This window comes from Microcaecilia unicolor, chromosome 11 (assembly GCF_901765095.1).
Source record: "Microcaecilia unicolor chromosome 11, aMicUni1.1, whole genome shotgun sequence".
NCBI lineage: Eukaryota > Metazoa > Chordata > Amphibia > Gymnophiona > Siphonopidae > Microcaecilia > Microcaecilia unicolor.
The window spans coordinates 59,556,927-59,571,332 of record NC_044041.1 but is presented as its reverse complement, the minus strand read 5'-3'; the positions used below and the strand labels follow the sequence as shown (position 1 = coordinate 59,571,332).

At 46.7% G+C, this 14,406-nt stretch overlaps 1 protein-coding gene across 3 annotated transcripts in view; it reads right to left on the bottom strand.

Annotated features, from left to right (window-relative positions):
* Positions 1-2,129: 2,129 nt before the first annotated feature.
* LOC115480337 (solute carrier family 2, facilitated glucose transporter member 11-like) overlaps positions 2,130-14,406 on the bottom strand; it is a 59,694-nt gene continuing 47,417 nt past the window's right edge. For all 3 annotated transcript variants that reach the window (XM_030218951.1, XM_030218952.1, XM_030218950.1), the window contains 3 exons: positions 13,374-13,449; positions 6,281-6,408; positions 2,130-2,879 (listed from right to left, as the gene is read on the bottom strand). In XM_030218951.1, coding sequence (XP_030074811.1) covers positions 2,661-2,879; positions 6,281-6,408; positions 13,374-13,449 — 423 coding nt within the window. In that variant the 3' untranslated portion in view covers positions 2,130-2,660. The remainder of the gene's footprint in view (positions 2,880-6,280; positions 6,409-13,373; positions 13,450-14,406) is intronic.

The window sequence follows — 14,406 nt, the reverse complement described above, 5'->3', positions numbered from 1 at the left end:
AACCAAATCAGCAGATTAAATTTGCAGCTTGGTTTCGGGAAACCAAAAATGATGTCTCCATCTGGCACAGAGAGCAGGTCCTCCTGGGTCATCCCCCCCTGACCCCTCCCAGTGGAGAGAGTCAATCTCGCTGGACCAACCACCCCCTGCCCCCTACCACCTGAAGGCCCTCCCTGGGCCTACCTTTAAATGCTTTGGTGGTTTAGTGGCCTCTTTCTGACAGAAGCATCCCCAGTCACTCCTGCCCCCACTGGTTCCTCACTCAAAATATTTTTTGTGACTTCCCACAACAGTCTTGTAAGACAGTCACAGGAGGTCCCGACAGCCATTTTGAGATTTGAACCAGCATGGAGCCCCCGTTTCTGTCTGTGATTAGCTGTAATGGATGGGCCTTGGTGCCCATCAAAAAGAGTAAGTGTCCACCTCATTTCATTGTTGGTTAGGTTTTGAATATGGTGAGAAGATTCCCAGGCTGGCCTTGTCTAACCTGTCAAGGTAGGGTTGCCACAAGGAGGTTTGATAGCATGAGCCTATCTGGCCCATTATGTGGGCTGAAGCCAGTAGGCGGAGCTTGTTGTCCTATCAATATTGTTTTGGGTGTACCAAGATGGCAATGGCTACATTGGGGAGAATTAAAACCTTTTTGAGTGAAGTGGGTGGAGACCGGTTTTAGCCTTGTGGCATTGCCATCTCCTGTTATCAAACCTTGGGTTGCCAACTGAATCTAGATTCACCTGACAGGGTAGATCCAGTCCTGGGTTTATTTACCCCATTGCATGCAGGGTCTTGTACTTCTGATTTCCCCATTGCATTCCTTAAGAAAAGCAAAACTACAAGTTCTGGCATGTAATGGGGTAAACCCAGAACTGGATCAACCCTGTCAGGCGAATCTGGATCCAATTGGCAACACTAGAGATGAGAAGAGAAATACACCATACAGGTCTGGAGGAGATTTTTGGACATCCAGTTGGTTTTCAGTATTTGTAAAGTAGCAGGAAATCTGGAGGAATCCAGCCCAGATCTACATGAAGACAGGATAATGTAATAGCATTTTGATACACCTGAGGAGGTTTTTCATTCCAAGAAGGTGCAGCCCAGCAAGAAACCTCGGAAGTCTGTGCTGATCTGAATCCCAGTGCATTCTGAGGAAATGTTGAGAGATTTGATGATATTTTTGCAGTTTACATATTACATACAGGTACGTTCTCTGTCCCAGTGGGCTCACAATCTAGGTACAAAAGGTACTTAGCCCAAGTACTAAATGAAATTGCTGGAGAGATTTATTTGTATATGTATTTCAAAGTAGTTATACCCCCTTTCTGATACTCAACATGTTCAAAGTGATTCACAGAATAAAATACATAATACATCAAGTAAAAAACCAAACAAACCTACGAACAGTTATGCAGTATGTATTTCTGAGTGTTTTCCAGAAGTTTTGAAGACAGTGTGCTCACTCAGAGGCCCAAGAAAAGAAGCAAACGGTTGATTGAAGAAAAGAGAGGGGATCCAGCTAGCCCAAGAATATTTGATGCCTTTAGTGAAACTTCAGCTGTGCATTCCCTGTAGGAGCAGTTCAAGGCCTTACCCCCATAGTCCAGCATCTTCCTTTCCTCTCCCATTCCTACCTCTATGTAGTCCAGCATCTTCTTTTTCCATCTTAACCACCTCCCCACCCCCAAGGTGTTCAGCATCTCATCTTCCCTTCCCTACTCATCCCTGTGTCTATCATCTTATCTCTCCTTTCCTACTGTGTGGGGTCTTTCAGTACAGGCCTGCATTCAAGGTGCTGTCATGTCATCCCCCCCTCCCCATACACCAAGGACAGACTTTCTGTTGGAAGGGGAGACAATATGCAGCAGAACTTGAGTGCAGGCCTGTATTAAAACTACCTGCTGCACTGAAAGCAGCATTAAAGTGTCACTTTCTTTCCATGCTGCTCCCCCCCCCCCCCCCAAACATTCTGTCACCCTAGGCAGCTGTCTAGTCCACCTAGTGGCAGGGCCAGCCCTGAATGTGACTGTCCAATGGAACCAGAAGATTCTGTTTACCAGAAGGGTTAAGAGAACTGCTACAAAGAGACTGTGATATGTAAGACTGATCTTGATTTTGCAGGTTTGACTCAAGTCCTTTATGCTGTATTTATTTTTTACATTGAGTTCTTTAGACTTGGAGGATTTCACCAAATAAAAGTGAGAAATTTATGAAATGCACACAGCCTGTGGATTTATTGTTGGAGTTGTATGATGTAGATTTTGATATTTTGGCATTCAGGGAGTTGAGAACCTTGCTCACTAGAATCCCTCTGAGTGGCCCTGAACCCGCTTATAGTGCTAATATTACAACTGAAATTATAATTAATCATAACTGTTGTGAAGAGGGGAAAACTTTCTATGATCACACTCATTGTAAGCTCTTTGGGGAAGGGAATTGTCTGTAATCTATTGTACCTATCTGACTTGTGCTGATGATTCATTGTACCCTGCATTGGCCATAGTCAGTGCTGTGTACACAGACGTCGCTAAATCCAAAGATAATAATGAATGTGAGGAAAGCAGTGGGCTCTGATGTGTAAGCCTTTCCCTCTCAAGATGTTGTGAGCATCACAGAATCTTCTGTTCCCGGTAGGGCTGAGATTGCCTTCTTTGCAGAGCTGTAGCTCAGAACTTGGTGCTGATGGTACAGTGTTGCAGCTGCTGCTGCTGCCAGTCTGCTGTTGTCACCTCAATGTGTTTTCTCCTAAAGTTTAGCTTGTTGAATTCATCTGAGATTTCCAGGATTGATTTTCCCTTTGTCTCTGGTAGAAATAGGTAGATAAATATCCCAGAGATCAAAATGATGCCCAAGAATATTAAGAAGCAAAAGTGGCCCAAGCCTGCCTGATAGAAAGAAGAGAGGAAGAGAAGCTTTATCAGACATCTTGCATCCTGTGTTCCACTCCTCTCTCCCTGTACCCCTTTCCCTTCTCCCTGCTTCTCTTGCGCATCTGGCACCCCTGTACTTTCACCCTGCTTCCTGCTCCCCTTTCTCCTCTCCCTACATCCTGCACCCTCCTTCTCTCTGTGTCGTGTGCCCCTCTCCCCTTTCGCCTCTCCCTGCATCCTGCACCCTGCTCTCTATGCCTTGTGTCCTCTCCCCTTTCTCCCTGCATTCCACTCTCCTCTTATGCACCTGGCACCTTTCTACTGCACCCTGCTTTCCTCTCCTGTGCCCCTTTCCCCTTCTCCTCTCTCTGCATTCTTTGCCCTTCTCTGTGTCTTGTGTCCTTCTCTCCTTTCTCCTCCCCCTGCAACCTGCACTCTTCTTTCTGCGTCCTGTGCCCCTATCCCCTTTCTCTGCATCCTCTCCCTGCATCCTGAACCTTTCTCTCTGTGCCATGTGTCCCTCTTACTGCTCCCTACATTCCACTCTCTTCTTGTGCACCTATGTGCCGAAGATCAGAAGCAAATGTGGGCGCTAAAGGCTATTAGTGCCATACTAGCGCCCTCGTTTGCTCCTGCCCCATGATCAGAGCCCACGAGTGCGTGAAACAAAATGCTCACAGGCTATGACCACAAGTAGCATGCAAATGGATGCTAAACAGGTAATTTACTATTCCTCCCCAATGCTCAGCGGGCAGCATGCCATACATTGGCACTGCTCCTACAACAAACCCTATGCCAGCTCAGAGCTGGCGTTAGGGTTTGTGGAGCATTAGGGAGGAACTGGGGGGCCCTGTCCAGTATGCATATGCATGTTTGCAGGCCCCCAACCACCCCTCCCACATGCAGGGGGCTGGAGGTCCAGTGGACCTCTAGGCCCCCAACCTCCCTGATAATTTCCCTAGTGGTCCAGTGGCCTTTTCCATCCCCCTGATCCTCCCCAAACATGAGGGCACAGGGGGAGCTGGAAGTCTGGTGGATCTCCAGCCCCCCTAGTTCCTTCCCCTAACAGCAAAAAGAAATCCCTTGTGGCGCAATGGCCAACCCTACCCCCACCTTCCACCCATCCTGGTGGTCTAGCAGCCCCCAACTCCCTCCCCCCCATATCTTAATTGGCGGAGGAGGGAGTAGCAATCCCTCTTCCTTCAAGCGCCACCTCCAAAATGGCGGCGCAATGCACTGGGTGGGGCTTCCCTACCATTTAAGGACCTCCATCCCCCCCCCTTGGATGTCAGGGGACTGGACATCCACTGGACCTGCAGCCCCCCTGTTGCTGTCTAGGGGGCCACTAGGCCAATGGGGCTTCGGCAATTGGGAGGTCTGGGGGTCCCATGGACCTCCATCTCCTGCGTTTGGTAGGTTTGGGCTTATGACAGCCTGGACCTGTCAAGCAAGTACAGGAGGATTGCGCTCAGGCACAATCATCCCGCACTTTACCCCTATGATCAGAACTAATAGCGTGCCTAAATTTGCATGCTATTAGCTCTAATCATAAAGACATTATAGCTCTGCTGTGGTCCGGTGCTATTTTTAGAATGCTGTTTGGAACAGATTGGGGCTTCTGATCATCGGCACCCTAGTGCCCCTCTACTTGCACACTTCTTAACTCTCTCTGCTTCCCATGCTCCAGTCTTCTTCCCCTTTACTCAATCCTCTCCTCCAGCAGGAGTCTTCCCTTTGTAAATGTTACAGGAAAGGCCTTATCCTGGGAGAGGAAGGATTAGGGCAGTGGTGTGCTGGTAAATTTTTAACAACAGGCTCTCTCCCTGGTCCACCTCGGCGCCCCCCCCGATCCACCTCGGTGCCCCCCCCATCTACCTCTGCGCCCCCCCCCCGTCCACCACTGTGCCCCCCACCCACCTCTGCGCCCTCCCAAAAAATTGCAGAGCTGGCTATACCCCGGGGGGGGGGGGAGGGGTGGCCAACATATTACTCTCTCCAGGAAAAAAATATTAAATGATCCCAGGTTCCAATCTAATTCATGTTTAATATGGGATAAAATGCCATAAATAAGTAAATAAATATAAACTTTTAACGTTCAGCACCTGATTCTCAAAGTGGACATATTCCAAACACTATAATGAAAATAAAATTATTTTTTTTCTACCTTTGTTGTCTGGTGACTTTGTTTCTCTGATCATGCTGATCCAGTATCTGATTCTGCTGCTCTCTATCTGTTCCCTTGACTCCTTTTCCAGGGCTTCCTTTCCATTTATTTCTTTTCTTTCCTCCTTTCTTCTTCATTTCTGGTCCTCCGCATACTTGATTGTACAGTGGATCCAGCTTCTGCCTATTTTCTCCATCCATGTGCAGTTTCTCTCCTCACTTCCTTTTCCATCATCTAATCTCCTTCCTCTATCTTCCCTCCATGTCCAGCATTTCTTCTCTCTCCCTTCCCTCCCCTCCATCCATGTCCAGTATTTCTCTTGCTCTCCCCTCCATCCATGTCCTGAAACTCTCCTCTCTCCCCTGCCCCTCTCTATCCATCTATACCCAGCAATTCTCTTCTCTTCCCTGCCCCCTCTACCCACCCATGCCCAGTAAGTCTCTCCCCTGCCCCCTCTACCCATCCATGCCCAGCAAGTCTCTCCCCTGCCCCCCTCTACCCACCCATGCCCAGCAAGTCTCTCCCCTGCCCCCTCTACCCATCCATGCCCAGCAAGTCTCTCCCCTGCTCCCCTCTACCCATCCATGCCCAGCAGGTCTCTCCCCTGCCCCCCTCTACCAAACCATGCCCAGCACATCTCTCCCCTGCCCCCTCTACCCACCCATGCCCAGCAAGTCTCTCCCCTGCCCCCTCTACGCACCCATGCCCAGCAAGTCTCTCCCCTGCCGCCCTCTACCCACCCATGCCCAGCAAGTCTCTCCCCTGCCCCCTCTACCCACCCATGCTCAGCAAGTCTCTCCCCTGCCCCCCTCTACCCATCCAGCGATTCTCCTCCCTCCACTGCCGCTCCAAAGCATGTCCAACAATGTCCTTTGCCTTAGTCCCGCCTTCGCGAAAAAAGGAAATGACATCAGAATGAAGGCGGGACTAGGGCACGAACATCATCCGAAGCAAGCAGGGGAAACCTGGTGACGGCCAGCACGCAGCAGGGCTTTAAATGGCGCGCATTTCGGAGCGGCAGGGGAGGTAAGCATGGCCTGTGATGGCGCCATCCTGCCATGCTTACCTCCCGCAATGGAGCCAGCTCACCCCCAACAACAACCGGCTCACAAGAGCTGTCAAAATTTAACAAGCGGCTCTTGCGAGCCAGTGCGAGCCGGCTCCAGCACACCACTGGATTAGGGGATATTGTAACTCTCCTGACAGCTCTTGACTTTTTGGAAGTACAGAGAGCTGGAGTTGTGTCACTTACTGCTATGTAGGGGAAAATCATCCCAAGTAGATATAGCCCTGTCCAGTTCAGAAATCCAAAAATCACCAAGGCAGCAGCTCTGGAGGACTGGCTAAAGATTTCAACACACACTGTGACCGAGACCCCACCTGCAGAAAAGAAAGGTTTTACTTGCAAATAAAGACAATTCTGTTTGTGAATTTTACACATATGCTAGGTTTACATACCAAAGTAAATGCTGTTAGAATTCTGTTATTTTAGGAGAGATATCACATTGCACACCTGAGCTGTTAACCAAAGGTCTCTTTGGTAACTCTGACCCTTCCCCCTTCATCCCCTAGGTCATGTCACTATTTCAAGGGGTTAAAGCAGGGATTCTCAACATAGTCCTTGGGACAGACCTAGGCAGTTTTGCAGGATACTCATAATAAATATGCATGAGATAAATTTGCATGCAATGGATAAATTTGCATACAACCCAAATCTCTGTCATGCGTATTCATTGTAGGTATCCTGAAAACCTGACTGGCTAGGTGTGTTCCGGGGACTGGGTTAAGAACCCCCTGGGCTAGAGGGATTGACTTAATCAAGAGGTCCAGATATAACTAGGACACATTCTTCCAGTAGGGCTAGACATCTGTCTTTAAATTATTTCTCTCCATCTCACCCCAAGGACTCTTGCATTCTTTAGGGGAAAATATAACTTCAGAATTACCATACAGCAGTAGTCCCCAAACCTGGTCCTGGAGGCACCCCAGCCAGTCAGGCTTTCAGGATATCCACAATGAATATTCATGAGAGAGATTTACATTCACTGCTTCCACTGCATGCAAACCTCTCTCATAAATATTCAGTGTGGATATCCTGAAAGCCTGACTGGCTGGGGTGCCTCCATGACCAGATTTGGGGACCACTGCCATATATGGTCAGATCAAAAGTCCATTAAGCCCAGCATCTTGTTTCCAAGTTTTATTTAAATTTCCTACCCTGCCCTCCGGGGACCTTCACAGCGGCTTACAGCCTATAAAAATAAACAAAAGGAGTAGAGATATAGTAGAGGAATAGGATGAGACAAACAAGAGAAAAGATAAGGGAAGGAGGGAATTTATTTATTTATTAGGATTTATTTACTGCCTTTTTGAAGGAATTCACTCAAGGCAGTGTACAGGAAGAATAAATTAAACATGAGCAATAGGCAATTACAGCAGTAAAATAGTCAAATATGTCACGTCTGTGGCCGTGACCACCCTCATACTTACCCTGTTTCTGGGAGTCAGTGGCTGTGCTGGCTTCTGCTTGTCTCTGTGTCTGTCTCTGTCTTAGTTTCTCTCTGGCTCTGTGTGCTGATTGCCCTACTGAATCTCACCTGTGTGGGCTTTGCCTCTTCCAAGATGGCTGCCGCCTCTTCGTCTCTGCCAGTATCCAAGATGGCTCCCGCTGTTACTTTCTATGGGATGCCTGCTCTGAGTGTCAAGCCTCTGTTTGGTTGCAAGGTGATTGCTGCACCTGTGGCTCTGGTGTTGAGGGGCTTTATTAGTGACTTGGAAACTACAGTCCTGGCCTTTGCATTGCCATTTCCTCCGCAGTGCCTTAGGTCCCGAGGTTAGTGTGCTGTTAGCACTGTTTGCCTTCCTTGTCTTGTGCTCTGTGGGTTTTCTGCCCTTCTGTGTTTATCGCTTGTGGGTTTCCAGCCCTTCTGTGTTTATAGCTCTGTAGGGTTTCAGCCCTTCTGTGTTTATAGCTCTGTAGGGTTTTAGCCCTTCTGTGTTTATCGCTTGTGGGTTTCCAGCCCTTCTGTGTGTATAGCTCTGTAGGGTTTCAGCCCTTCTGTGTTTTTTGCTCTATGGGTTTCCTACCCTTCTGTGTCTAGCTCTGCTAGCTCTCTGTGTTTGTTCCAAGTGTTAGATTAGCCAGCTTAGCTCCGTCTGGTTTGTAGCCTGTGCCTAGCTCTGCTAGCTCTCTGTGTTTGTTTCCTGTGTATGACTTGTTAGCTTGGGCACAGCTTTGTGGTTAGCTGGTGTATAGCTTTACTAGTCCCCTGAGTTTGCTCTGTGCATATTTCCAGTGTATGACTTGTTAGCTTGGGCACAGCTTTATTGTTAGCTGATGTATAGCTTTTCTAAGTCTCCTGAGTTTTTGCTCTGTGTATGTTCCTGTGTATGACTGGTTGCCTGGGTATAGCTTTCCTACTAGCTTGTACAGTTGACTATGTCTTCTTGTGTTTAGCCTGCTGGGTTTCCGTGTGTGTTTCTTTTGCTTCTGGAGCTTCTGCCCTTGTTCTACCTGTTGCCAGTTCTCCTTGATACTGAGGCTCCAGCCGTAGTCTTGTTCCTTGTCCTGACCATTGCTTTGAATCTGCCTGCTGCCGGAACACGGACTTTCTCTGCCTTGCCTTCGCCTAGGTGCCAGGGGGCACCCCTGGACCTTCCTTCCTGTTGTTCCTGTAAGTCCTACCGGCTGCCAGAACCTGAGGGCTCAACCCGAGGGGGAGGCAGTCAAGTGTAGGTGAAGCCTAGGTCCAGGATGTTCCAGTTCCGTTCCAGTGTGTTCCAGTCCAGCGGGTTTCACTCCTGTATGTTCCTGTCCAGTGGGGCCACTCCAGTGTGTCCAGTCCAGCGGGCCCCACTCCAGTGCGCACCCGTCCGGTGCGTTCCAGTTCCGAGTGTTCCGGTGTAGAACTCCAGTCCGGAGTTCCGGTCCAGTTTTGTTTCCTCTCTACCTGGAGGGTGATCTTGCCTGCCACTGCCGCTCCACGGTAGTGGTCCAAGGACTCACAAACCCCGCGCTCCCGGGGAAGAAGCCTGAAGGTATGCAAAGGACCTCGAGAGCGCGTCCCGCATGGGCGGGCACGCGACAAATAACAATACAAAGTATGGCGTGGAGGGGCATAATCGAACGCGGACGCCCATTTCCATGGGCGACTATCTCCAAGGACGTGTCTGCGAAGGGGTTGGGACAAACCGTATTTTCGAAAAAGATGGGCGTCCTTCTTTTGTTTCGATAATACAGTTGGTGCCGGGCAAATGCATCGGATTTGGACGGATTTGAGCTGGGCGGTATCGGTTTTCAGCAATAATGGAAACCGAAGCCGCCCAGCTCAAAAACGAACAAATTCAAGGCATTTGGTCATGGGAGGGGCCAGGATTCGTAATGCAGTGGTCCCCCTCATATGCCAGGACACTAACCGGGCACCCTAGTGGGCACTTGTAAAAAGTAAAAAAAAAAATTAAAATACCTCCCAAGTCCATAGCTACATAAGTACATAAGTACATAAGTAGTGCCATACTGGGAAAGACCAAAGGTCCATCTAGCCCAGCATCCTGTCACCGACAGTGGCCAATCCAGGTCAAGGGCACCTGGCACGCTCCCCAAACGTAAAAACATTCCAGACAAGTTATACCTAAAAATGCGGAATTTTTCCAAGTCCATTTAATAGCGGTCTATGGACTTGTCCTTTAGGAATCTATCTAACCCCTTTTTAAACTCCGTCAAGCTAACCGCCCGTACCACGTTCTCCGGCAACGAATTCCAGAGTCTAATTACACGTTGGGTGAAGAAAAATTTTCTCCGATTCGTTTTAAATTTACCACACAGTAGCTTCAACTCATGCCCTCTAGTCCTAGTATTTTTGGATAGCGTGAACAGTCGCTTCACATCCACCCGATCCATTCCACTCATTATTTTATACACTTCTATCATATCTCCCCTCAGCCGTCTCTTCTCCAAGCTGAAAAGCCCTAGCCTTCTCAGCCTCTCTTCATAGGAAAGTCGTCCCATCCCCACTATCATTTTCGTCGCCCTTCGCTGTACCTTTTCCAATTCTACTATATCTTTTTTGAGATACGGAGACCAGTACTGAACACAATACTCCAGGTGCGGTCGCACCCTTACCTTGGGTGCTGAGCCCCCCCAATCCCCCCCAAAACCCACTCCCCACAACTCTACACCATTACCATAGCACTTATAGGTGAAGGGGGGCACCTAGATGTGGGTACAGTGGGTTTTGGGGGCAGTTTGGAGGGCTCCCATTTACCACCACAAGTGTAACAGGTAGGGAGGGGGCCTGGGTCCACCTGCCTGAAGTCCACTACACCCACTAACAACTGCTCCAGGGACCTGTATACTGCTGTGATGGAGCTGGGTATGACATTTGAGGCTGGCATACAGGCTGGAAAAAGTTTTTAAAGTTCTTTTTTTTTGGTGGGAGGGGGTTAGTGACCACTGGGGGAGTCAGGTGAGGTCATCCCCGATTCCCTCCGGTGGTCATCTGGGCAGTTGGGGCACTTTTTGGGGACTTGTTCGTGAAAAAAAGGGTAAAAGAAAGCGGCCCAAATTCTCGCTACTGCCGCCCTTCTTTTTTCCATTATCGGCCGAGCGCGCCCATCTCTCCTCAGCCAATAAACACGCCCTAGTCCTGCCTTCACCTTGCCTCCGACACGCCCCCGTCAACTTTGTTCATTCCCGTGACAGACTGCAGTTGGAGGCGCCCAAAATCGGCTTTCGATTATACCGATTTGGGCGCCCATGAGAGAAAGGCACCCATCTCCCGATTTGGGTCAAAATATGGGCGTCTTTCTCTTTCGAAAATAAGCTGGTATTTATAGTATACTACTTACAATGTCAACACAATACTTAATAGAACATTTTAATTGACTGTGTAGGGTATAAGCAAAGATGGAACATATAGATAGGTAAGAGAGTAAGAAGAGTTAGAAAGTAAGGCAACTAATTTAAAGAAAGTTGTGCATGAGGTCAGAGAGATGGTTAACATAAAGATAGGTAAGAGCGTAATAGGAGTTAGAAAATAAGGTGACTAATTTAAAGGAAGGTGCACATGAGGTCAGAAAGATGGTTAAATACTATATCAGCTAGGGTAGGAGTGGATGAACTACCAAATATGATAGGGGTGTGGAAAGATATGAGGAGGGAGTGCTCTGCAAGGATCAGGACTTGTCATGGACTGGGATGTCTGGAGGTTAAAGAATGCTAGCAAAAAGTATTGTTAAATAGGTAAGTTTTAAAGTCTGGTTTGAAGGTAGCTAATGAAGATAGAGGGAACTGAGAAGAACATTCTAGAGCTGAGGGCCTTGAACGGAAAAAATTGAATGTCTGGTACCATATGTACCAGGTCACAAGAATCTGGCAGGATCCCAAAAATTAGCCAAAACTTTCCCTAGGTATATTTTAATAATTGTAATGTACTTTTCCTCCAGGAATTTATGCAAACCTTTTTTAAACCCAGCTACACTATCTGCTTTTATCACATCCCCCAGCTGTGATTCATAGAGTTTGATTAGGAGTTGAGTGAAAGAAAAAATTCTCCTATATGTCTAAAATGTTTTGCAAGTTAATGCCATGGGGCTCATTTTCAAAGCACTTAGACTTACAAAGTTCCATAAGTTAGTCAGGCTCATTTTCAAAAGGGAAAAACATCCAAAAAAGTGGCATAAATTTGCATTTGGACATTTCTCTCACAAAAATGTCCAAATTGGTATTTTCAAATCCAATGTTTAGATGTTTTTCTATGAAGTCCATCAGAAGTGCATTCAAATTACAAGGGGGCATGTCAGGGGCATGGATTTGGGCATTCCTAACACTTGGACATTTTTCTGACGTAATGGAACAAAACAAAAACATCCAGGGCTAAAAGTTGGATGTTTTGGTCTACAAATAAGCCACAAAAAAGTGCCCTAAATGACCAGATGACCACTGCAGCAATAAAGGAATGAGACCCCCTTACTCCTTCAGTGGTCACTGCCCCTTCCCAACCCGCAAAGATGTAAATGAAACAGTACATACCAGCCTCTATGACAGCTTCAGATGTTATGGCCAATTCTATTAGAGAAGCAAGTAGATCCCTGGAATAGCCTAGTGGTTAGTGCAGTGCACTATAGAGAAGGTGACCCAGGCCCATCATCCAAACTAACTACTACACTTGTGGTGGAAAATGTCAGCCCCCCCCCCAAAAAAAACCTACTGTATCCACATATAGGTGACACCTGCAGCCAAAAGGGCTATTGTAGTGGCGTATAGTTGGGTATAGTAGGTTTTTCATGGGGTTTGAAGGGCTTACCATAAAATATAAGGGGGTAACGGTGAGATGTGTACCTGGACCTATGATGTGACGTTCATTGCACTGTCCCCAGGGTACCCCACTGCTCTGCTGGAATGCCTGTGTGGCCAGTCTACTAGGAAAGCTGGCTCCTCCAGGGCCGCCGAGAGGGGGGATATTGAAAATGCCCCACCATATAAGGGCTTCTTTTATCAAGCCACACTCGTGGCTCCTGATGTGGTAATGCTGACAAAGCCCATTCACTCTGAATGGGCTCTGTTGGCATTGTCACATGGCTTGATAAGAAAAGGCCCTAACTTTGTAAGTCTAAGTGCTTTGAAAATACACCTCCAGATCCCCAGTAGAAAAATGCAAAAGGGGGCTGGTGCTGGCATCAGCGCGTGTTTTACACGTATGCCGAGGCTCCCTTTTTCTGCAGCTGGTAAAAGGGAAATCTTGCTTTCCTACAGGAAATGGCTGCGTGGCCATTTCAGGGGGGGGAGGGGGAGATCCCTTACTGCCACCCATTGAGGTGGCGGTAAGGGCTCCCACATTAACCCTGAGGTAATGTGTAGCGCCTGAAATGATGGCGCACTATGGGTGGGAAGTACTGCTGGGCTGCTGCGGTAGCCCGGTGGTACTTTCTGTATAGCGAGCGGTACGCTCGCGTTGGGCTTACCGCTGCTTAGTAAAAGGAGCCCTAAGACTGCATTATTCAGTTAGCGAATGCTAGTGCAAACATGTTAATTGAATAATGCTTCCACACCAATTCCCCTGCCACACACCCTCAAAAATATTTCTAAAATATTAAATAACACGTTTCTTGCGTTAAGTGCACATTAGCATTTAACATGACTTTGTAAAAAGGCCCCTTAGAACCTTAATATCAAGCAGCCATATAAAAATATCTTAAATCAAGGGTATTTATGTACCTATTCAGACAGTACTATACTTTTCTATGATAAGAGGCAAGACTTTTTTACCTTTTGATATACTCACAGTATAGGGGTAGTTCATGTACCTTTTAGTTTCTTACCCCCGCTTTTATGGTACTGAACTCACCTGGTCCAGACCCAAAGGAGATGTTGAACATGAAGATAAGAGCAACACTGCAGAAAGGCATCCAGGAAAAGTGTTTCTGTAGGAAGAAGGAAGGAGGAGCATAGTCTATGCAACAACAGGAAACAGGAGAAACCCCCTTTGTTGAATCCAAATGCTGATAAGCAAGTAGAGGATGACCAAATGACTTCCAGTAGGCAGATAGATGCAAACTCACACTTTATTGAACAAGCACCAAAAAGGGACCCGACACGGGACCATGTTTCAGCAGAATAAACTGCCTTCTTCAGGGGTCTTCAGCAACTGCTAGTACAAAACAAATGTGTAAAATAACAAAAATTATTTGAAAAGCCAAAAACAAGCGTATGTATAAAAAATATGAAATGGACATATGGAGTGGAAGAGTGGCCTAGTGGTTAGTGTGGTGGACTTTGGTCCTGGGGAACTGGGTTCAATTCCCACTGCAGGCATAGGCAGCTCCTTGTGACTCTGGGCAAGTCACTTAACTCTCCATTGCCCCAGGTACAAATAAGTACCTGTATATAATATGTAAGCCACATTGAACCTGCTATGAGTGGGAAAGCGCAGGGTACAAATGTAAAAAAACCCCAAAAACATACAAATAAATGTAAGATCAAAAAATAGGTATGAATCCATATATAAAACTGTATAAATAAATAGATAAATATGGTATGAAAAACATGATATGAAAATTAACCAATAAAGTACATAAATGCATAAAAATCATATATGAATAAAAAAGCTAAAATATTAAAATGTATGATATATTTCATTTATACACATCATATATATTTATTGATTTGTATAGTATCATACATTATAATACTTTAACTTTGTTATTCATGTATGTTTTGATGCTTTTGTGTACTTTATTACATATGTTTTTCATATCATGTTTTTCATACCATATTTATCTATACAGTTTTATATATGGATTCATACCTATTTTTTGATCTTACATTTATTTGTGTATGATTATATTTTTAATATCCATATATACATTTCATATATTTAT